Raw genomic sequence first — 23,494 nt, 5'->3', positions numbered from 1 at the left:
ATCATTGTGGGCATCATTGTGGGCACCTGTAATCCCAGGTATTCTGGAGACTGAGGCAGGAGAATCGCTTGAACCCAGGAGGCAGAGGTTGCAGTGAGCCGAGATCACGCCATTGCACTCCAGCCTAGGCAACAAGAGCAAAACTCTGTCTCAAAAATAAATAAATAAATAAATAAATAAATAAATAAAAGGCTTATGATAAAAACAGCAATCTCCTGTCTACCCCTCAGTCCCACACCTCCCAGCCTGCACTCCTTTCATTGCTTTCTAGCTTCCAAAGATGTGTTAAAGTTTCTTATCTGCTGCTGCATTCTTTTTATCCTTGTAGGTTTATACAAAGCTTTTCTATTGCTTTACTGTCATTTAGTGAGGCTTCAAAAGACAAAATTAACATGCACAACCTGCCACTTTTAATCAGAAGTCCATGTATGAAATCCAGGCTGGTTTTGGATGTTAACATGGAGCGAATGGGATACATCAAAGAATGGTTGGCTGCTTGTTTTAAAGAGGTCCCACTGGTGACAGGATGGTAGTGGCGATGGCAGTGAGGACAGACTGGTAAAGGGAAAACCCAGAGGCTTGTGGGGAGAAAGGGCTTTTGTAGTTAGGAAGAGACAGAGGTAGGCCCCTCAGCCAGCTCCAGCAGGATAGAGACAACAACATACAGCGCACAGAGAATTCGTGCCTCAGGGTCATAGTCCATGTCAGGAGGACTGCTGGCCAGCTCATCCCAGTTCTGCTCCATGACAGATTTCACCTGGAAGGAAACCCACCAGATTGTAATAGCTAGGAACAACGATATACCAGAAATGGCAAATATTTGGCCACACTCCTTGCTGCTGAGCCGATAGGCAGACGTAATAATCCATCATGGCACTCTTTCCTGCAGAGCCCGGAGAGCTTCATACTCTCTCAACATAGTGGCAGGCTCTGCTAGTCAATCTGCATGGGAACTCAAGATCATACCAGCTGCTGTCCTGGGACTAACCAATTTGCAGCCCTCTCTTGCCCACAGATAAAAAACAGAGCCTAAAGAACCCACCACAAATTGTTCTGGCAACTCTCTGTCCAGGGAATTGTCACAAACCAGCTGCATGGATGTGAGCCGGCAGAAAACTATGGAATAAGAAGGGGCTGTACCCTGGGACTTCTGGGTCCCTTGAGAATATGGGCATTCCCTTCCACTATGACCATGGCCCTCAGCCCAGGCTGTCTCACCTGGTCCTTCAACAGAGGAAGGGTCCCCTTCTCCAGGGCCTCAGCCACAAACTGCTGCTCTTCAGACAGCTCTGGGGGCAAAGAAAGAGTGGTAAAAAGGAGAGATATATGGTGGGACAGGGCCTCAGTGGCTGATCACACCCAGAACATGCATCATCAAAAGGTTCCAGAGAGCCCCTGGGAGTGCTAGATGAGAGTTACTCCAAACAGGCCTCTGCTGTGACTCCTGCTTCCCTCTTGGCCTGCAGGAGTCACAGACGAGGAACCAGCCCCTCAATGCCTGGCCTGACGAAGACATGAAGGAGTGGCCCCCATAAACTGTGAAGAGCAACATGCAGCCCCTCCTCCCAAGATGTGACTCCCCACAGGCCTCTCTGCTCACACTTCCTCCACCCCAGCCTACAGCGAGACCCTTCCTCACCTAGCAGGGCATCCAGGAAGTCCAGAATGGCTTTTGCACGCGCTTCTACCAAGACCCCAGCAGCATTAAAAAGGCTGCTTAGGAGAGGCTTGTCTGGGTCCTCCATGTGTAGCTCCCTGGAAATCAGGACCTCAGATACCTAGGGCCAGGAGGTGTGGGAGATGAGCAGCAGTCTCACCATAGCAGATTATCCTCACTGTGCCAACTGCCATCCCCTCTGGCTCCTATCTCTCTCTGCCCCAAGGCTTTCTTAGGGTCCCTTACTCTTTGCTCTAGATCCTGCCGAATCTCCTCCTTGCCGAGGCACTTAGCGAGGGAGTTTAGCACATCTTTTCTCTTCTCCTCTGTCAGGTCCTTGAGGACACTCTCCATGTCCTCCAACTTCTCCTTCATGTTTCTGGAATCCTCCGAACCCAAAGACTTTCCTGTAGAGGCAGCAATTGAGAACCTGGGCCGCCCAGCCCAAAAGGTTTTATTTCTAAGGCTCTGTTATTTGTCTGACTGTCTTCTGGAGACCACCTCTTTGTATCTTCCCTTCTTCCAGTCTTTCCGTGTTAAAATTAAGCATCCTTCTTCCAAGATACCTACCATCATTGCCTCCCACTGACCCCACTTCCATCTTCCATCTCCCCAGCTCACCCCCAGTCTAGTCCCAACCCCAAATTCTTCTCCACCTCCTGGAAAAAAACAAAAACTTGGTTATTTGGCCCTTGCCATTCAAAGTGCAGTCCTCAGGCCACACTAGAAGTAATTAGGATTTGGAGAAAGTTAAAGCAGTGGTTCTCAACCTTGACTACATGAGAATCACCTGAGGAGTTATTACAAATCCTGATGTCCAGGCCACACCCCCACAATTAAGTCAGAGTTTCTGGAGACAGGACTCAGTCGTCACTAGTTTTTAAGTTTCCTGGTGTGATTTCGGGGTATAACCAATGAGAACCACTGTGTTTAGAGGAGACAGATGCAGCCTCCAGACTAAAGTTGAAACCTGCTAGGCAGTGCCTCCCGACTTCCTACCCACTCAGCTGACCCCACCTGAGCAGCAGTCTTGAGCCACAGGGACTCAGGGTGGGTTGGTGCAGCCACCCTGAACACACTTGGCTATCACCCTTACCTAAACAGGATGAAGCACCATCCTTCTCTGCAGAGAGAGGAAGAGTTATTTCAGAATCTTCAGATCACCTCCAGTCCCCTGCAGACTTCTCTTCCCAGTGATGGAAGTTTTTACTCTTGCAATCTGAGCCCTCACTGCTGGTGCCAGGGAGCCTGCATCCTCATCAGTGTGTGTCAATGGGAAAGCACTGTATTTGCAGACCCTTCCCACATCCTCAAAAACAGGCAGTCATAGGACTGTGCCTAGATGATTGAGGAAGAAGCCAAGGCCCAGAAAGGGGGCAGCATACACTCAGTCGCTCCGCAAATTTGGGTCAGACTTCTCTATCCCTTTCCAAGCTCTCTTAGGCAGTACAACCCTGCTGGGATCAAGGGGAAAACCTAGAAATTCCAGAGGAAGCCACATAATTCAGAATCACAGGGACCTTCTAGTCTCACTCCTTTAGTTTAAAGTCAGGAAAGGCTGGGCATGGTGGCTCACGCCTGTAATCCCAGCACTTTGGGAGGCTGCAGTGGGTGGATCACTTGAGTTCAGGAGTTTGAGAGCAGCCTGCCAACATATAGTGAAACCCTGTCTCTACTAAAAATACAAAAACAAACAAACAAACAAACAAACTTAACTTGGCGTGGTGGTGGGCACCTGTATTCCCAGCTACTTGGGAGGCTGAGGCAGGAGAATCGCTTGAACCCAGGAGGTAGAGGTTGCAGTGAGCCAAGATCACACCACTGCACTCCAGCCTGGGCGACAGAGCAAGACTCCGTCTCAAAAAATTAAATTAAATTAAATTAAAATAAAGTCAGGAAAACTGTGACTTGGGAGGCTGTAGAGCTAGTGAGTGGCAGGGTGGGACTAGACCCTGAGACTGCCTGACTCCAGTCCAGGACCCTTTTCACAGCCAGTGCTGTCATGCTGGAACTGGCCAAGTCATTTAATTGTGCTTCCTAGGCCAACAAGACTTCAGGGAGGGCTGTAAGCTCAGGATCCAGCTGACTGCCAGCACAAAGTTGTCCTAGGAGCAGCCTGGAAACCCTAGTCCAATGTACAATCCAGACTCTTCAACAGGCTAATTTTTCTCCTGCACTTGCCATGGTTCCCACCTGTGGGTGTGTCTTACCACATCCTTGGACCTAACCACTCTATAATTCCATTTTTAAAAATAGTGTCTTTGCCCATTCGGAAATGACGAACAGGAAGCCCAGCAGCTCACTCACCTTCTGGAAAGGATTTTGTTTTGCCCCTGAAATGAATATCTAAACCAGCACCAAAAAGGGAGGAAAAAACAAGTTATTGGAGAGACCAGTTCTCACTCTGTAAGTTCCCTCTCTCCAGTCCCTCTCAATCCCTATACCAGCCTCCAATCAAAAAAAAAAAAAAAAAAAAGACAACTGTTTTTTGTTTTTGTTTTTGTTTTTTGTTTTTTGTTTTTTGTTTTTTGAGATGGAGTTTTGCTCTTGTTGCCTAGGCTGGAGTGCAATGGTGAGATCTCGGCTCACTGCAACCTCCACTTCCCAGGTTCAAGCAATTCTCCTGCCTCAGCCTCCCAAGTAGCTGGGATTACAGTCGCATACCACCACACCCAGCTAATATTTATATTTTTAGTAGAGACAGGGTTTCACCATGTTGGCTAGGCTGGTCTCGAACTCCTGATCTCAGGTGATCCGCCCACCTTGGCCTCCCAAAGTGCTGGGATTACAGGCGTGAGCCACCACGTCCAGCCAAAAAAGACAATTATTCTATTTGGAGACTGGGAGAGGAGTTAATGACTCTTATGTCATGTTCAGGCAAATCCTGGGTCAGCGGGTCCAGGTCCCCAGGTCAGAGCATGGAGCCTCAGTCCTTCCTAGTGCTGAACCCACCCTTTTCCCTGGACCCCTCCCCAACCTCCAAGCTCACCAGCCACCCACCCTAGGCTGACAGAGCCTGGTTGAATCCCACCCCCCACCTCACTGGTGTGTTTAGGGCCCCCCATCCTGTTCTCCATCAGCCTTTGCTTACTCATCGTCTCCTTGTTGGGGAAGACAAGCTGCTTTACTCGATAGCTCAGGACCCGATTTGGGGGGATGGTCACTTCCCTTTGGCCCTAGAAAAAGGAGCTCACATTGACGGATCCCCAGGTGTTTCTACATCATTATCTTGCCTGATCTCCCAAACAATCCTGTGAGGCAGTCATTTGCATCCCCATTTTATAGACGAGAAAACTGAGGCTCTGAGAGGTCAGCAGGTGAGACAGTCTCACAGCTAAAAACAGTGGCAGAGCTGAAATTTGAACCCACGTCTGATGCCAAAACTCATCTTGTTGCCACTGTTCATTCAACAAATGTTTACTGAGGAGCTGCTTTGTTCTAGGCACCATGGCTCCTGTCCTCCTACCTCCTAGAAAGGAGACAGACAATAAACAAGCAAAAATACACCTGTGTAATGATGAACCATGGAAAATGTACAAGGGAAATGTACAAAGAAAATGAAGGCTGGGTGCATGGCTCACACCTGTAATCCCAGCACTTTGGGAGGCCGAGGTGGGTGGATTGCTTGAGCCCAGGAGTTTGAGACCAGCCTGGACGACATGCAAGACCTCATCTCTATTTAAAAAAGAAAGAAAGAAAATGCAAATGAAAAGAGGGCACCGCTAGAGAGTAACAAGCGAAGGACTGGGCAATGCCACCCACCCTTTCTTGGGGCAAGGTGGCCAAGACCAGCAGGGCTGCTCGGAGAGGAGTGAAGGAAGAGTCTAAGGCTGGCATCGCCTTGACCTGCGGGGTGTGGGCCAACACTGGCCTCCACAGTCCCTGCCTCCCATGATCCTAACCTTGTGTTTATAGCTGAGATGGCCCTGAGAGATCTGGCTCCAAAATTTATATTGCCGGTCGCTTTTCAGGGTTTCCTCCTTTACCGTCTCCAGAGTTTCTGTCACCAGATACAGGTTTTCTCTCGTATTAATTGATCGGAATGAAAAGGGTAGTTCCCTCTTCAGCTTCCTGGAGAGAGTGGAGAGAGATGAGAGTTGAGGATCTCAGGGCCTTACCTCCCACTGACTCTTCTCCCTCTCTGTGAGCCAGCTCCTATTTAAGATTAATCGCTTCTGAGACTGGAAAACCAAGGAACACAGCACCCCATCGCAGTTCACTTTACCCACCTCGGGGTCGAGGTAGGGGTGGGGTACAAAGTAGGGCGAGAGGCCAGGTACGGTGGCTATCGCCTGTAATCCCAGCATTTTGGGAGGCTGAGGTGAGTGGATCACCAGGCACACATCTGTAATCCCAGCTACTCAGGAGGCTGAGACAGGAGAATCACTTGAACCCGGGAGGCGGAGGTTGCAGTGAGCCAAGACTGCACCATTGCACTCCAGCCTGGGCAACAGAGCAAGACTCCACCTCAAAATAAATAAATAAAAACAAAGTGGGGCAAGAATTCGCCAGCATTTATGGAAGATTACAATGTGCCAGCTGTGAGCCACGCTTTTCCACTTAACCTTCACAATCCTACGATGGTAGGCAGAATTACGTCCACTTTCCATGTAAAGATACTGAGGCTTAGTGACAGGTTGTGAGTGGTCCAAGGTCACACAGCTAGTAAGTGTAGAGCTGGGATTCAAACCCTGGTCAGTGTAAGTCCAAAGAGAGTGCCCTTCCCGTGACACTGAGATAGGCATCTGTGAAGCCCAAGACACCCTCTTCTCTGACAAGGGGCTCCAGCTCCTTGCGCTGGTCCCTGGAGCCAGCTGCATCATCTGCCCTTAGGCTCATGAAGCATCAGATTCCATTCCCGCTGGGAGAAACTCATGTTGAGACCTAAAACAGTCTGATGGAGTTTCTATTTGCAATCAAAAGGCCCTCAAGACATGGGTCCCTGCCTCCGATGACTTTCCCCTACCTATCCAGTGCCCCACCCCACATATAGATACCAATACCCTCACCTGACAAACAAGCATTCTATAATAGAAAACACCGAGCTCTCTTAGAACAATTCTGAAGACCTCTCCCCAGCAATACTGTGGTAGGGAGGGGTAATTCAAAGGACCAGTAAAATTTTATTGTAAGCCTTTGTTTTTAATTTATTAATAAAAAAGGGTGGCATGGGCATGGTGGCTCACACCTGTAATCCCAGCACTTTGGGAGGCCAAGGCAGGTGGATCACCTGAGGTCAGGAGTTTGAGACCAGATCTCTCTCCAAAAAACCCTGGCCAATAGGGTGAATGAAACCCTGTCTCTACTAAAAATACAAAAATTAGCTAGGCGTGGTGGCGGGCACCTGTAGTCCCAGCTCCTCGGGAGGTTGAGGCAGAAGAATCTCTTGAATCCAGGAGGCAGAGGTTGCAGTGAGCCAAGAATGTGCCATTGCACTCCAGCCTGGGCAACAAAAGTGAAACTCCATCTCAAAAAAAAAAAAAAAAAAAAAGGAAAAGGAAAAGAAAAAAGGTACCCGCTCCACTCAAGGAGAGCAAGGCCAGGAAAACTGTGGGTCACCTTCCCCTGAGCTACTCCTCAATCTCCAACAATCCCAGCTGAAGAAAACAACAACAGAACTATTGCTGAGGGGATGGCTAGTGATGTCCTTTTGAATTGGAAGCACCTGCCCACCAGCTACCAGAACCTCTGTGGCACTGGATCGGTGCCACCCTGCTGGGGTGGGGTGGCCGTACTCCGTGCAGGAAACGTCCTCCAAGGGGTTCTTTGCTTTCCTCGTGCTTCACTTCAGCTCTCTTTCACTCAGTACCTACTGTGTGCTTGGGGTCAATACAAAGAGGTTAGTAAAGTCAGTCCCTTGTCACAAGTTGCTTCCAGTCCAGTGGGAAAGACGAACATGGAAGCCACTGGCTTGCCCACAAGGCAGAGGGAAACAAGCACAAAATACTGATGTGGGCAGCTCAGTGCAGGAGAGCAGAGGAGAGCAAAGGAGAGTGCCTCTTAAACCACCAGGTTTGGAGGTGGAGGTTGCAGTGAGCCGAGATCATGCCATTGCACTCTAGCCTGGCCGACAGAGCGAGACTCCGTTTCAAAAAAAAAACAAAACAAAAACCAAACAAAAAAAAAACAACCAGGTTTGTCCAAGTCAGAGGAATTAACCATCCTGGGGGACAGCAGGGATATAAGTGAATTGGGGGCATCAGAAGGCTTCCTGGAGACTGCTCCTGGGTGAATGAGAAGGCTTTCTGGAGGCAGAGAAGAGGAAGGCGTGCTTGCGTAAAGGGGCGGGCTGAGGGAATCCTGGAAGTAGAGAGCGAGAGGCTGCCCTAGAGAGCCAGTCCCCCACAAAGCTCATGAAAAGCAGGGAAAAGAAAAATAAAAATAAATAAATTTTAAAAAGAGCCGGTCTGCCACCCTTGAATCCCTTGGTGCCCAAGATGGGCTTCTTCCCCTCCTTCCCTGCTGCCCAACTCCAACCTCACCTGTTTTCAAGGGTAGCCAGATACTGCTGGGATATCCGGTTCTCCGATATCTTGATCTTCTGATGGTGGAAGCCCTGGAAACTGCCTGAAATTGTTATTTCTTTGGGTAATCTCACTATCAACTCTCCCGTTGAGTCTACATTATCCAGAATTTGAAACTCAGCCTTTTGACCTGGAAAGAGAATGGTAAAGGTCACTCTGGAGCGGACCCCCAAAAGATCTCTCTCCAAAACACCCTCCCTGGGGCAGCCCCATCCTGGGCTCCGTGCCACCATCCCCCTCCCTTCTGAGGGAGCGCCACAGCTGTGGCTGTCCAGGAAACGCTGTTCTCACCAGAAGCACAGTTACCTTGGGGTCACAGGATCCCAGATTTGAGCCCACTCCTCCACCTTCTTACCACATGACCTTGGGTAAGTCACTTAACCTCTTTGAGTCTGTTTCTTCATCTATAGTAGGAGAATATTACTAATGTCTACTTCCTATATTTAGGGAAATTAAGGCTGGGCACAGTGGCTCACGCCTGTAATCCCAGAACTTTGGGAGGCTGTGGCAGGCAGATCACTTGAGGTTAGGAGTTCGAGACCAGCCTGGCCAATATGGTGAAACCCCGTCTCTACTAAAAAATACAAAAAGTAGCCAGGCCTGGTGGTGTGTGCCTGTAATCACAGCTACTTGAGAGGCTGAGGCATGAGAATCGCTTGAACCCAGGAGGCGGAGGTTGCAGTGAGCTGAGATCACACCACTGCACTCCAGCCTGGAGGAGAGTGAGACTCTGCCTCTCTGCCTCAAAACAAAACAAAACAAGAAAAAGAAAAGGAAAGGAAAAGAAAAGAAATGAAGAAATTAAATATAATGATGTAGTTAAGCACTTAACCAAGTGCCTGGCATACATTCTAACTGCTTAATAATTGTAAGCCAGTCTTGTAGGCTGAAACAAGACAAAGAAAAGTAAAGCTAAAGAAGTAGGAGCCCCAGCCAATTGGGAAATAAAAATTAAGCAGTTCTGGGTGGGCACGGTGGGGTGGCTCACGCCTGTAATCCCAGCACTTTGGGAGGCTGAGGTGGGTAGATCACTTGAGGTCAGGAGTTGGAGACCAACCTGGCCAACATGGTGAAACCCCATCTCTACCAAATTAGTCGGGGGTGGTGGCACGTGCCTGTAATTCCAGCTACTTGGGAGGCCGAGGCAGGAGAATCGCTTGAACCTGGGAGGCAGAAGCAAAGATTGCAGTGAGCCAAGATCAAGCCACTGCACTCCAGCCTGGGCGACAGCGAGACTCCATCTCCAAAAAAAGCAGTTCTGTCGCTGTTGTTTGTATGAACCACACAAGTATGAAGTGAGGCAACCCTGGAAAGTCACAAACATGCATGGACTCGGCCCTGATTGATCAGGCACTAATAAGGGCCTTGGTTCTGAGTCAGTTGCCACCCCAGGGTTCGTGGAGGATGTGTGGGCATGCTGAAGGGGCTGCGTGCCTTTGTCTCCAACCTCCCAGATGGGAACCTACAGGGGAGGGAGAGCTCCCACTGCTAGGTTTTGGAGGCAGGGCTGGATTTCCAAAGACAAATCCATTTTGGAACTGGTGGAAATGTGACAGAATTAGAAACAGTGACTGAAATCACTATTTGTGTGTACATGAGACACTAATGTCTTAGGGACCATTTGCTTCTTGAGCAGTGTAAAAGAAAAGAAAAATATCAGAGAGAAAAAGAAAAATAAAAACTATGTGCACAAAGAGTACTATATGAAGAAGAGGAAAAAGAGTAACTTCTGGTAGAGAAACCTGACAAACATTACCTCAGCCAAGTGATCAAGGTCAACATCAACAATGATAGGTCATGTTGACAGTACGTACCCCTGATGTGATGTCATAGGAATGGTCCTTTACCTCTGTGGTCTTCCTCCCCGAGACCCAGAACCCAGTCTAACCATGAGAAAAAACATCAGCCAAATTCCAACAGAGGGACGTTCTACAGTATCCCTGACCAGTACTGCTCAAAACTGCTAAGATTATCCCAAACAGGTAAAGTCTGAGAAACTGTCACAGCCAAGAGGAGCCTAAGGAGACAGGACGACTAAATGTAATGTAGGATCCTGGATGGGATTCTGGAATAGAAAAAGGACACTAGGTCAAAACTAAGATAACATGGGCTGGGTGCAGTGGCTCACACCTGTAATCCCAGCACTTTGGGAGGCCAAGGCGGGCGGATCACCTGAGGTCAGGAGTTCAAGACCAGCCTGGCCAACATGGTGAAACCTTGTCCCTATTAAAAATACAAAAAATTTGCCAGGTGTGGTGGCAGGCACCTATAATCCCGGCTACTCGGGAGGCTGAGGCAGGAGAACCACTTGAACCTAGAGGTGAAGGTTGCAGTGAGCCGAGATCGCGCCACTGCTCTCCAGCCTGGGCAACAGAGCGACACTCCATCTCAAAAAAAAAAAAACAAAAGTTAATATGAATAAAGTATGGACTTTAATAACAAACACAAAATCCTATGCACACTTTTTTTTTTTTTTTTTTTTGAGACGGAGTCTTGCTTTGTAGCCAGGCTGGAGTGCAGTGGTATAATCATGGCTCACTGTGCAACCTCCACCTCCCAGGTTCAAGCAATTCTCCTGCCTCAGCCTCCCGAGTAGCTGGGATTACAGGCATGCGACACCACGCCCAGCTAATTTTTGTATTTTTAGTAAAGACAGGGTTTTGCCATGTTGGCCAGGCTGGTCTTGAACTCCTGGCCTCAAGTGATCCACCCGCCTCAGCCTCCCAAAGTGCTGGGATTACAGGCATGCGCCATCATGCCCAGCTAATTTTTGTATTTTTAGTAGAGACAGGGTTTCGCCATGTTGGCCAGGCCAGACTTGAACTCCTGACCTCAAGTGATCCACCCGCCTCAGTCTCCCAAAGTGCTGGGATTACAGGCGCGAGCCACTGTGCCCAGCCCTATGCACACTTTAACTGCACCAACAGCATTATACAGTTACAAAATAACCCATTTAAATAGGGAGCAGACCAAGCTAAAAATCTATTCAAATTACCAATTCCCATCATTGTAAGGATTTTCTTTTTAAGTTTGGTTTCACCTCTGCCTCCGAATTTTGTATGCACACGGATGAGCTTTTCCTTAAAGGAAGTTGACTGACTTAGTCAATTTTTTTTTCCCAGACTTACACTTTGCCCTGTCCCTGGGGAGTAATATTATTGTGGCAAAACATCCTAGTTCTGGGTTAAAGTATTTTTCCATTTTCAGTGAATTGATCATTTGGCAAACTGATTTTTTTTTTTTTTTTGAGAGCTGACTTTTAGCAAATTGGCTCTTAGCAATTTACTTTTCAGAGAATTGACTCAGTCTTTGAAAGATGCGAATCTGAAATTTCTCCAAAAGCCCCTTGCTTGCTTAACGAAACTCTGCTTGTGGAAAGGTCCACCACCTCCAAGTAATCTGGGTACTGCTCTTGGTCACTTAAAGCAGTTCCTGGCACACTGTAATACTCTAAAACTGCTCAGGGCTGTTAGAGCTCTTTTCCGTCTCTTGGCATGAGACCTCATGAAAAGAAATGGACTGTATCAGAGAGGTCTGAGCTATGAACTCCTTGCTATTGTTCATATTATGAAATATTTTTTCACATTATGAAATATAATGAACTCCTCACCATATTCCAGTGTGGGCTCCAAGTGAGAGTTCAACACTTAACCCTGGGGCTTCTGAAACCCAAGTACCCCAGGAATAACTGAGATCAGAGGCAGGGGGTTGGAATAATTGACTCTTCCATAAATTCCCTCAATACCTTAGGGATTTCTGCTCATCAGCAACTTCCCTTTCAGTCTTGATAGCCAAGGAACATGAAAGGATAATAAGAATCACCACCGACCTGGGAGATAACTTTTATTGGGTACTCCTTTTGTGGCAGGCACTGTGATAAATGATTCACGTAATTTGTTCTCATTTGATTTTTTTTTTTTTTTTTTTTTTTTTTTGAGACAGAGGCTTGCTTTGTCTCCCAGGCTGGAGTGCAGTGGCGTGATCTCAGCTCACGGCAACCTGCACCTCCCAGGTTCAAGCAATTCTCCTGCCTCAGCCTCCTGAGTAGCCAGGACTACAGGCGCATGCCACCACGCCTGGCTAATTTTTTGTATTTTTTTTTTTTTAAGTAGAGACGGGGTTTCACTGTGTTAGCCAGGATGGTCTCGATCTCCTGACCTCGTGATCCGCCCACCTCGGCCTCCCAAAGTGCTGGGATTACAGGAGTGAGCCACCGCACCCATCCCTCACTTGATTCTTACAACAGTCCTCTAGAGTTGACACAGGAGGAAACTGAAACTTAGAGCAATAAAACAACTTGTCCAAAGGTTACCCAGCTGATAAGAGGCAGAGCCAGGCTTTGAAACCAGGTGCTTCCAGCCCTAAAGCCTGCATCCTTTCTTAACCAGTAAGCAAACTGCCCTCATTTACTTATTCATTTAAATGATAAACACATGAGAAGAGCTCGCTAAATTAAAAGCAGATTATTTTACAAGGGAAAAAATGGAAAAGGAAGACCATTTAGGAACGGTTTCCAATGGAAATAAATCTCCACTTCTCCCACTCTCCTCCCACCATGCAGCTCTTCCGTGCATTTCTTAAATTAAGGTGTGTGGATGTGTACAAATCCCACAGTTTCGTTGTTGATTGGTTGATAACAATGGGGAATTGAGAAGGAGATGGAGTACAAACGGTCAAGGCCTCCTGGCTGGCCACCTGTCATCTACATTATACTGACCTTGGAGCCCAGAATCCAGTTCATCTAACCACTTGTCCCCATCTGTGTCCAGAATGTCCATCAGGGTGAGGCCTGTTGTGTAGTGCCGGCATCCAAAGAAAGTTCTCTTCTCCCCCACCAGATGGAAGCAGCGGAATCTATCAGCATCAACAAGGCTTCTAACGGCAATCATATCCCCTCCAGCATCCATCTCCTTAACTACAATTCTTGTGATTTCCTCAAATACGCTGAACATTGCGCCTGGACCAACTCAGAAACAGAAGCCAATTTCAGTTTTTGGGAGGAGGGTATTGGTTCAAGTATTTAAATCTTCCACATTTGGCAGCCTGAGGTGTCAGGCCTCTGAACCCAAGCTAAGCCATCATATTCCCTGTGACCTGCATGTATATATCCAGATGGCCTGAAGCAACTGAAGATCCATAAAAGAAATGAAAATAGCCTTAACTGATGACATTCCACCATTGTGATTTGTTCCTGCCCCACCCTAACTGATACGATATAGTCTCCCCCCGCCCTTAAGAAGGTACTTTGTAATATTCTCCCCTGCCCTTAAGAAGGTACTTTGTAATATTTCTCCACCCTTGACAATGTACTTTGTAAGCCTATCCCAAACATATAAGAACTAATGATAATCCCACCACCCTTTGCTGACCCCTTTTTTGGACTCAGCTTGCCTGTACCCAGCCTTGTTGTTCACATAAAGCCCGTTTCGTGGACTCTCTTCACATGGACGCACGTGACATGAGGTCAAGGAAGAGCCAAAGGTTCCAGGACAATCAGTACCTGGAATGATTTGCCTGCCTTACTTCTAGAACGTGAGGCAGCCATGACTCAGTAAAGAGGGCTAAACATCACAGATCCCAGATTCTCCTCTGCCCCTCATGGTACCCATCTGGAGGAAAAAAGTAGCAGCTATTGCCCCAAATAGAGAAAGTGAGACCCATTTTCTACATCTCCCACAGCAGAGTTGCCCCCTTGTTCCAAGGGGCCCAAGGGATGGAAAGGCAGGCCCACCATGCCCCAGCCAGACTAGCCCCAACGTTGATGAACAGAGGAACCAGGGAGGAATGACGGGCACGGTTGCCAGACTTCACATTACTAACTTTAACTGGTCGTTTCTTCCCTTGGCTCTGATTCTTGGGCTCCCTGCCTTGCTGTATTCTGCAAGGCAATTGGATGGGTGCCTCCCTACCAACAATTTCCCAATGAGGTGGTGGTAAATTGGCCTCAGAAGAAACAAAAGCTTCCTGGGATCCACTTCCCCATCCTACCTTTGGCCACCTTCCCCTATATCCCTTCTGCCCGGCACAGGCACTTGTCCACTCACTGCTTCCTCCTCTGTCTCTGCCCCCATCATGGTGGTTGACTCTCAGTTCACTACCAACCTGGGAATTCTAGGTGTCTGGAAAGACAGTACCCGGGAACCACAGGCCCATCTCAAGTGGTACCCACCTCCTCTCTGACCTCAGCTGTTCACCAGAAATGGAAGTTGTGAGAATCCCCACAGATCTCTGCACAGTTCCTGGCCTCTGAATCTCAGGAAGCTAAAATAATGAAATTGAAAGTTGTCCAGGTGTGGAACTTCCTGGATGGGTGGGTAGGGCTGGGTGCCCCACCTCCCAAGCCTTTAGATAAGCCACCTTATAACTGAGCTGGAGGCAGATTAAGGCCAGAACCCCACCCTTTTTTTTTTTTTTTTTTGAGACATAGTCTTGCTCTATCGCCCAGGCTGGAGTGCAATGGCGCGATCTCGGCTCACTGCAAGCTCCGCCTCCCAGGTTCACGCCATTCTCCTGCCTCAGCCTCCCGAGTAGCTGGGACTACAGGTGCCTGCCACCACGCCCAGCTAATTTTTTTGTGTGTGTTTTTTAGTAGAGACGGGGTTTCACCGTGTTAGCCAGGATGGTCTCGATCTCCTGACCTTGTGACCCACCCACCTCGGCCTCTCAAAGTGCTGGGATTACAGGTGTGAGCCACCATGCCCGGCCAGAACCCCTTCTTCTTCTTGTACCTAAGGAGTGGGTAGGAGATCCTGATATGTATTCTAGGTGAGTGTGGGCCAGACAATGGTGCACACCGTGGCGCCCTGGGCCATGCAATCCAGTGTGTTTGGAATAGAGAAATGGAATATGAGTAGGTATCAAGTGCCAGCAGGCAATGGCTGTGTCTGTGCCAGGGACATGAGGACCGTAACCCAGCAGAACCAGCTGCCCAAATGCCATGCGATGGTCAACACTGAAGACCCAGGACAACAGCAGCTAACACCTGGAGGGAACAGGGTGGGCCTGTAAGGAGCACTCAGCCTCCCTCCCCATCCCGTGCTCCCGTGTACACTCTCAAGGAGATGCTGGTCTTCCTTATCTGGATGCCACCTGGCTTCTCCACCTACCTCCTTCTCCAGGGAGAGGCCTCTGACCTCACCCGTGTCCTCTCTCAGAGATAACCACCCGGGTGAGCCCAGCCTGTCTTCCAGCCTCTGCATGCCTCAGTTCTGAAAGAACATTTGAAGGGATGACAGGCCAGGCGTGGTGGTTCATGCCTGTAATCCCAACACTTTCAGAGGTCGAAGCAGGCAGATCACTTGAGGCCAGGAGTTCAAGACCAGCCTGGCCAACATGGCGAAACCCCGTCTCTACCAAAAAAAAAAAAAAAATTAGCCAGATGTTTTGGCACACACCTGTAATCCCAGCTACTCAGGAGGCTGAGGCATGAGAATTGCTTGAACCTGGGAGGCGGAGGTTGCAGTGAGCCAAGATGGCACCACTGCACTCCAGCCTGGGCAACAGAGCAAGACTCAGTCTCAAAAAAAATAAATAAATAAATAAATAAATAGACGACAGTGGTGGTAGTAACAATTACAATAATACGGCTACCATATATTGAGTATTTACTATATGCCAGGCACTGTGCTAATGCTCACAACAGCCCTAAGAGGCATTATCCTTACACAACAGTGGAATAAACTGAAGCTCAGAGAAGTTGACACAGCAACATGGCTAATAAGTGGCAAAGCTGGGATTTGAACCCAGATCGTTGTTGATGTTCTCCAGCACCTCACCCTGACTATACTCTTGCAGGCTGGTGAAAGCAACCAGGGCACCCCTACTCCCAGGAGTGAAAGCAGTGGCTATATTTCTCTTTCCAATACTGTGTGGGCTCTACTCGGACAGGGGTGGTGGCTGGACTTGGGCAAATATCCCACACTCCCTGACACTCACTCCAAGGGTGCTGTGATGGTGGACCGGGGCTAGAGACCCCAGGCTGCTGGGAACAGCTCCTCCCTTCTACCTGGGACCTTGTGCCTCTCCTGGGAATAGCAGCTGATACTCCCCAGAACACGCTGGAAGGTCAGTGCCCTCGTGAGATAAGGATTCCTTGCTATAGGACTCCTCTCTCTCCTAGCCATGTTGGCCTCAGAAAGTCCCCAGAACCTCTTCCCCTGCCACTCAGGCTTATGGTGGGAGGAGGAAACATGAAGAGTCCCCTCCACTGAAAGGCCAGAAGGAAACGCAGCGCTCCCAAGGGAGAGGTGACTGGGGAAAGGCCTTGGGGAGAGAAGTGAGAAACCGGAGAAGGGCTGGGGATTCACTGGGAAGGACTGAGCACCACTTGGGACCCTGGCTCCACGTGTAAACCATTGCTGGAGTGTCCCCCTCCTTGGCCATGGCACAGGTCACCCCAGCCTCTGGGGCCAAGGCGCAAGACCTGTCGGAGAACAGCCAGGCAAAAGCACAGAGAATTTTGCTCTCTGCCTACCGCTGCCGCCGCCAGTTCCCTCACAGCCCCCTTGGGGGATTTCCCTGCTGAAGCCAGCAGAAAGCCCAGCAGTCCCAGCGCCCCTCCCGCCACCGTCAGAGCTGCACTGATGCCCCACCAGCACCTCAGCGGGAGCCGCTGCCCACACCCCTGTCCCCTCCCCTCAGCCTTCCAGGAAGCGAAGGCCAGACACAGGGAAACAGAAACATGTTGCCCTTTTATTTGCGTTTCTCAGAATACTGTACAAAGGGAGTAAAAATCCTATTCACACTTTGCTTAGAAAGATTTTAAGGTGAAAGTTCCCTATGATACACGGGGTGGGAGATGCAGGGTCAGGAGGGAGAAAACAGGCCCAGTGACCTCTCCTGTTCCCTTGGACCCCGGGAAGAGGACACAGGGACCCACACCTTTTCAAAATTAACACTGCCCCTAGTCCGACTGGGGAGGGGAGAAGGCTCCAGCCCAGGCTCAGGCTCCCGGCCTCACTTTCTTCTCTGCAGGCTGAGACAGTGCCTACAGGCCACGCCTTGCCCCTTCCTCTGTGCTGCTTGAGCAGGGATCCTACAGGACTCTCACCACAGACCCCACATGGGGTGGCCTCACAACGCCACATGTGCCTGCCACATGAGAGGCCCTGCCCAGTGCCAGTCTGCATGAGGAAGTTAAGGGGTGAGGGCCTGCAGAGGACCACAGCACCCATCGTTTCTGTCACAGCTTCCCCATACCCCCGCAGGAGTCAGGGCCAAGTTGGACCTGTGCTTACAATGACTCACGGGCCTTTTCCCCACCTGTCTACCCAACAGCCAACCCAGGAGTTAAACCCACAGCAGCCTCCCTCCCCTATTACTATCACATTCTGTGGGTAAATTAACCCTCCAAGCCTGCTTCCCTCCCTGCCCACATCCCAGAGGAGATTGGGTCTAGCTTCTGTCCCTACCCCTCCCTCCCTTACACCAGTCCTCTGCTGCTATGTGGCCCCATTCTTCTAAGTCTCGACTCACTAGCTCTCCTACAGCTCCCCAACCTCCACCAGGCCAGGATGGCAGCAGCCCTGGCCCCCTCACCTCTGGGACCAAGCCATCTACACTCTACCCCATCTTTCCCCAACCTGACCCTCCCCACTTCCAACCAGGACCCACGGTGGGTTGCAGGGAAGCTGCCAAAAGCCTGGGACTTGGATTAGACAGCTTTCTACCCAGAAAGGCAAAGCCCCATCCCACACTTGCTTCCATACACAAAAGCACACACTGCGTGGCATCGAAAAAACCTAGGAATCACAGTGAAACAATCCAGAAGCCGTACCGCCCTCTGCTCCCTATGCAGGGGTTAAAGTGCTTTGGCTGCCTGAGGGCAAACAAGTGAGCAGGGGTTTTTCCCCTGGCCTCCTGTCGCAACTGCGTGGTCCATGTTCAGCCCAGGAGCCCAGCCCATTCCATGACCAACTCCATGGAGTCTCTATTCAAAAAGCAAAAGGAAAAGATCAAAAAATTCAGAAAAGGTCAGAGCCCAGGGGGCCTACCCCAACCCCACTACAAGCTACTCCAAGTTGGCTACTGGGGGAAGCGAGGGGGGAAATTAGGCCAGAGGCTCAACCCCCATCTCTGGCAGTGTCCAGAGGCTTCTTCTTTCTGTCTTCAGTGTTGCAGCACATGCCTTTTACCCTACCCCTCCCCTGCCACCCTGGGCAGGGGAAGGGGCTGCACTCTCAGTACTTATTGATTCCAAAAATCCGGACTCCGTGGAGCTGGGGCAGCTTGGGGATAAGCACGCTCATCAGGGACACGGTGTTGAGCACAAAATGGATCTGGTCGTACTTAGTGTAGAAGCTGGTGAGGAAGTACCTGGGAGGGGAAGGGTGGGGAGAGATATAAAAGACTGTTGGGAGGACCCCTTCCTCCCTCACTTCCTGGGAGGGGAAAGGCAGAATCCCAACAGCTAAGGAGTTACAGAAGAGGTTCCCAGACCAGCGTAAGAAGCAAGAGCTCTCAGGCTAAAGGGGCCCCTCCTGGCCCAGCGCCGCCCCCACCTCCCAGCTTCACCCCAAGCCTGTAGGCCTATCTCACTAGCAGGAAGGAAGCTCCAATGGAGGAAAGATGGGGCCAGGGAGGCCCAAAGCCTGAGTCCAGTGTAAGACCCAGGAATATTCCAACTTCCTCTGTTCATCCCTACACCAGGAGCCACGGCAGGGTTAATAAGCATGGCTGGGCCCTGGGGTCCTCCAGGCCTTGCCCTGCCTGCTGGTGTCTTCCTGTAGCCCAGGCACTCACAGCACGATGGGTGTGATGGTCAAGAACTTCCGAGAGGCCGTGAACTGGACCCCATAATCCATCTGCTCCCAGTGGGTTAGCAGCCTCGCCTTGCCCTGGTCCGGGGTCTCAAAGGGTGTCCCCTTCACCGTGTGCAGGAAGATATACATGCCCTGGAGGAAGAAGTCTTTGTTAGAGGATACAAAAGGGAAAGGCCCCCCTGCCCAGCTCCTCCACCCAGTCACAGACACAAGTAACTCCCAGTGATCTGGAGCCTCCCTCTGCTGGGCAGGGGGATATGGGCTGGAGGTCAGGATGGAGCAGCTGGGAGTATGGCAGGAGAAGAACAAGGGGACTCCCTGGGGGACGGGCTAGGCCTGGCATGAGAACGCACGGTGGGAGTTGGCCACAAGATAGGCACCGAGATGCTGCCCCCCTCCAGGCCACTCATAGCCCCCTGTGCCTGTTGGGAGGAGGCAAGCGATGGGACTAAGCCCTGCTTACCCGACAAAGAGTGCAAGGTAGCAAGTGGTGAGGGAGCAGAGAAGGGCAAAAGTGGAAGACGGTTCGAGAAGCTAACTTGAGAAAGGGGCATTTCTGTATCAGCCTAGGCACCAGGACTCTCGGGTCCTGGGAACTCTCTGGAGCCCTTTGTTCAGCTCTCAGGAGCACATCTTCCAGGCCAACAGCCACCCCACCCTAGAGATGTGGAAAAATCTGCAGATTTGATTCCTGTCATGGTACACAGGGCAGGAACCCAGAAGGGGGAGCAAGGCAGAGAGGTAAGGGCTAGGCCTGGGCTCTGGAGGCAGATGTTGTCAGTACATCACCCTGACACCTGGGCCAGGCCCGACAGGCTCCTCCTATCCCTCAGCCCTGCCAAAGGACAGCCCACAGGGCAGGGGCAGGGGCAGGGGCAGGCAGCAGACAGGCTCTCACCATGTTGTGAATGAGGTTGGTGAGGGTCCAGACGACAGGGACACTCACAAACGGGATGCTCAGCAGCACGATGTGGAGGAGACCGATGGCCAGCACGTAGGAGAGCCAGATGCCACGGCTGTTCATCACCCGCGTGTTGGGGTTCACCTCGCTGTGTGCTGTGCCCACATTCATCCTGCTGCCCCTCTCCGCTGTTCTGCAAACAAGCAGCACAGGTCAGACAGGTCACACTGCTTTCCCTGCCCCCTCTCACCCTCGGATCCCGCTGGGAGGCAGGCCCTTGTTTCCCTGAGAACTCCAGGCAGTTCCACTCTTTTGATTCTGAAGCATGGAAAGTGGAGAAAGTCCATGTGGACTTAGCTCTACTCATTTCCTGCTGCTGGGCTGCGATAAACAACAGGCTGCCCCATGCATCATCCCATTGGGACAGGGCCCTGGCAGGGCATCGGAGGACAGGTCATCAAGAGGCACGCAGCCCCAGGGCAGAGAAGTCAAGGCCCATCCCCCAGCCTCACCCCCTATGGCACTCCCATGAGGACCCTCTGCCGACAAAGCCCCAGGGAGAGAATTCTCACTCAGCACAACCCCTGCTGGACTGTGTCTCACTGAAGGCCTAATGTGGGACACATCTACTCTTACGCTCTTCCCATCAGGAGGGAAAGGAAGTGAGGCCTGTGGGTACAGGCAGCAGTGGATGAACTATTTTGAGGTCACTGCATCCACTCACCTCCTCTAATTTTTTCAATTCTGGATCTCCCCAAACCCCAACTTAGGAGGACTGATCAGGTAGAAAGAGGAAAGTGGGGAGGGAGGAAGAAAGGAGAAAACAACAGACTAGGGACAACCTTTGCCCAGACCTAGAAGGCACCCCTCCTGGGTGACACAAAACAACCCATCCGGATGTTTTCTCCATTTGGCAGCCACTCAGGCCAACCCTTGTGATGCTACCCACTCCACTGCCAAACCACCAGGGCCCTTTTCCCCACAAGAGAGAACATGGCCAACACCTGTAACTCCCATAGAGAGCTGGAATCCACCTCAACATATGTCTCCTAAGGGCACAGACTCGAACCTGTGGCCTCCCTCCTGCCCCCGTTCTTCTCTGTCCTGCCCATCCTCACCTCAGTCTCCCCTCTCAGCACCTGTTTCCAGGTGTATATTAGCACCATGCCTTCCCCTGCCCAGCACCAACGGTAGGAGTCCTGCAGCAGGAGGAACCAGGAGGTGGCCGCAACCCACAGTGAGCAGAGGGAAGTAGAGAAGGAAGGGGTGGAATGATCTGCCCCTTATCCAGAGTTTGGCCGTCCCCAGATCCCTGAGGGCCCTGTGACCAGGAGAAAGTGGAGACAGATGGCACCTGTGTACTGGCTCACCTCCCTATCTGACATAGGGTCCTGCTTGCTAAAGACCGTAAGGTCATCACCATGGTAACAGCCCCATCTTTCCTGGGAATGCAGAAAAGAGTCCCAGATGGAGATATTCTAGAAGTACCCAGAAGGCCACCTCCCTCACGCCCCTGCAGCAACCCCGTCAGACCCAGATGCTATCTATCTCTGACTAGGATCCTAGCCAAACCTGCACAGGAGACTGAGTCCTCAGGGGCCAGTTCTTTACTTCCAGGATAACAGGAGCAAGTTTCCTCTTCTCAGACAGCTCCAAGCTTAGAGACCTCAGAGAAAATGTGACCCACAACACGCCATCCCAACAAGCAAACACCCGTGCGCCAGCCTGGGGCGCATTCTGATTGAAGAGATGCTCCTGGGACCCATCAGCGCAGCCCATTAGGCTGGATAATTGAGCCTAACAGAAATTCAAGTATCTAGAAAGCCAGAGCTGGCTCAGATTGTTTATCTTCCCAGGGCCTTGGGGCTTCAGTTACTCTAGCAGCCCCTGGGACAGCTGCTACGCAAAAGCCTCCACCTGAGAGAGGAGGGCGGCATGTGGCTGACAAGTGAGGGCTCTGAAGCACTTAACTCTGACTAAGGAGAGGGAAAGAGCTTCCCAAGTCTGACCTGAAACTGCCACCCCATCACCTCTCTGTAACCCGCACCTACAGGGGTGCTGGTATAGAAAGCCCACTAACCCTTCCTAGTATTTGTCCAGGAGTGCCAAAAGCCTTGGGGAATCCCAGATCACAGGACCCCATACGCCTTTCTGGCTTTCACAGGGCAGCCAACAAAACTTGATGGGCCTAGGAAAAGCCTAGACCTAGGTCCTAGCCGACACCCTCAGAAGCTTCTTCCTGAAGCCTAAACACTAGGTGCCCTGAGAGCAGGAAACCACCAGAGACCCCTGAAAAAGAAGAGATCAATAAACTAACAAAAAGACTGGCAATGAGGAAACACTCTTGAGACTTTCGTGTGACTATGGATACATATCACTTCCATTAGTAAAACAACCAACTGGCCCCTACCCTAGATGGGGAGAAACAGAGAGAAGAGGCTGGCAGAGGTCGACTAGGTCTACAGGAGTTGAGCCGAAAACTTCTGCTGCCATAGCTGGCAGGAGGCTGCTTAGTGCTGGGCCCTGATGTGGTTTCATAACCTGCCTCAAACCAGAGCCTGCAGCAACTCTGTTGTGTTAACCACTTTTTTGCTGGTAGCTCTTTCCCCCTCCTTCCCGCCCCACCCTCTTGGCTCCACATACAAATATCCGGGCCCAGCCAGTATGCCAGACACTCAAGCCAAGGCTGAGCACCACCAGGGCAGCCACCAGGTGAGCCCTTCCCATTCCCTCCCCCAGGAAAGAGCAGCCCTCACAACAGCAAACCTCCTGTCTTCTGGAAGAGGAGCACAAAACATCCAGGCCTGGATGGGGACCCCAGCGGGGAGTCCGGGGCAGCACGTCACAATGCCATGTCCATTCCGCCCACCCCCCAAGCTGCAGGACCACAGCTGATAACCTCTCAACTTTGGCCCAGCCACCCCGACTGAGGGAGGGCGGTAGGAGCGGAAAGCGAGTGCCCAGGCGAACCCGCACGAAGCACAGGAGAGGAGGAGCGAAGAGGCGGAGTCCTCACTGTTGTTGGGGTTTTCTGAGTGAGACCTCGGGTGCGGGGCCGGGGGGAGGGGTCCCGCTCTGTTCCCCAGCCTGGGTCTTCGCACTCGGAACCCGGTCCGGTCCGGGACCCCACAGCCATCTCCACGCGTTCACCCAGCCCTGGAGGCAGCCAAACGTTTATCCCCGAAGCCGAGCCGCTCCCCGCCTCCCACCCCTAGCCGAGGCGCTCCTCCCGACGTTCCACCCCCGGCCTCCCGCTCGCACTTTATTCCTTGGCCACCTCCCCAGCCGATGCACCCCCTCGGCTGATGCACTCCCTCCACCCCCCACTCCCTCTGCCCCCGTCTCTCCAGCCCGGGGCGCCTCCCCAGCAGCCCCCACCTTCTCTCCCGCCCCTCCCCTAGCCCTGGGGCCTCTTGGTTCCGTCCGGGCTCACCGTGTGGGGCCGCAGATCAACGGCCCGGGAACGGTTCCCGGGAGCGGGGGCCGCTGCTGCTCCAGCAGCTGTAACAACCCGCGGCTGCAGCCTCCCCGCTGGCAGCTCCGGCCGAATCAGCGCTCCGCGCCGGTCCCCGTACGTCACCGCCCCGCGCCGGCACGCCCGACGCCTTCTGGGAGTTGTAGTTTCTTCCGCTGGCTCCGGGCCGGCCCTCCC

General features: G+C 51.4%; 2 protein-coding genes across 7 annotated transcripts; both read right to left on the bottom strand.

The window, feature by feature from the left end:
* Positions 1–387: 387 nt before the first annotated feature.
* On the bottom strand, positions 388–16,724 carry GSDMB (gasdermin B). Of its 3 annotated transcripts, XM_034941940.3 has the most exons (10): positions 12,899–16,724; positions 8,140–8,311; positions 5,560–5,728; positions 4,749–4,833; positions 3,965–4,003; positions 2,754–2,780; positions 1,904–2,064; positions 1,640–1,778; positions 1,219–1,289; positions 388–757 (listed from the first exon to the last, which is right to left on the bottom strand). In XM_034941940.3, the coding sequence occupies exons 1-10, from the start codon at positions 13,131–13,133 to the stop codon at positions 605–607; spliced, it is 1,251 nt and encodes a 416-aa protein (XP_034797831.1). In that variant the 5' UTR covers positions 13,134–16,724; the 3' UTR covers positions 388–604. The 3 variants fall into 3 exon arrangements, with proteins under 3 accessions (XP_034797831.1, XP_008955039.1, XP_063455134.1); XM_008956791.5 differs by lacking the exon at positions 3,965–4,003; XM_063599064.1 differs by lacking the exons at positions 2,754–2,780; positions 3,965–4,003.
* Positions 16,725–16,852: 128 nt separating this feature from the next.
* ORMDL3 (ORMDL sphingolipid biosynthesis regulator 3) lies at positions 16,853–23,422 on the bottom strand. 4 transcript variants are annotated; one of them, XM_003831436.6, is made up of 4 exons: positions 23,276–23,422; positions 19,840–20,035; positions 18,922–19,073; positions 16,853–18,495 (listed from the first exon to the last, which is right to left on the bottom strand). In XM_003831436.6, exons 2-4 carry the CDS (start codon positions 20,011–20,013, stop codon positions 18,360–18,362), a joined length of 462 nt encoding a protein of 153 aa, XP_003831484.1. In that variant the 5' UTR covers positions 20,014–20,035; positions 23,276–23,422; the 3' UTR covers positions 16,853–18,359. The 4 variants fall into 4 exon arrangements, with proteins under 4 accessions (XP_003831484.1, XP_008955036.1, XP_003831487.4 ...); XM_008956788.6 differs by having other exon boundaries at positions 19,840–20,030; positions 23,276–23,414; XM_003831439.5 differs by lacking the exon at positions 23,276–23,422 and adding an exon at positions 22,609–23,030.
* Between the last annotated feature and the right edge of the window lie 72 nt (positions 23,423–23,494).

Source organism: Pan paniscus, chromosome 19 (assembly GCF_029289425.2).
Source record: "Pan paniscus chromosome 19, NHGRI_mPanPan1-v2.0_pri, whole genome shotgun sequence".
Lineage (NCBI taxonomy): Eukaryota > Metazoa > Chordata > Mammalia > Primates > Hominidae > Pan > Pan paniscus.
This window is presented reverse-complemented; position numbering and strand designations above follow the sequence as displayed.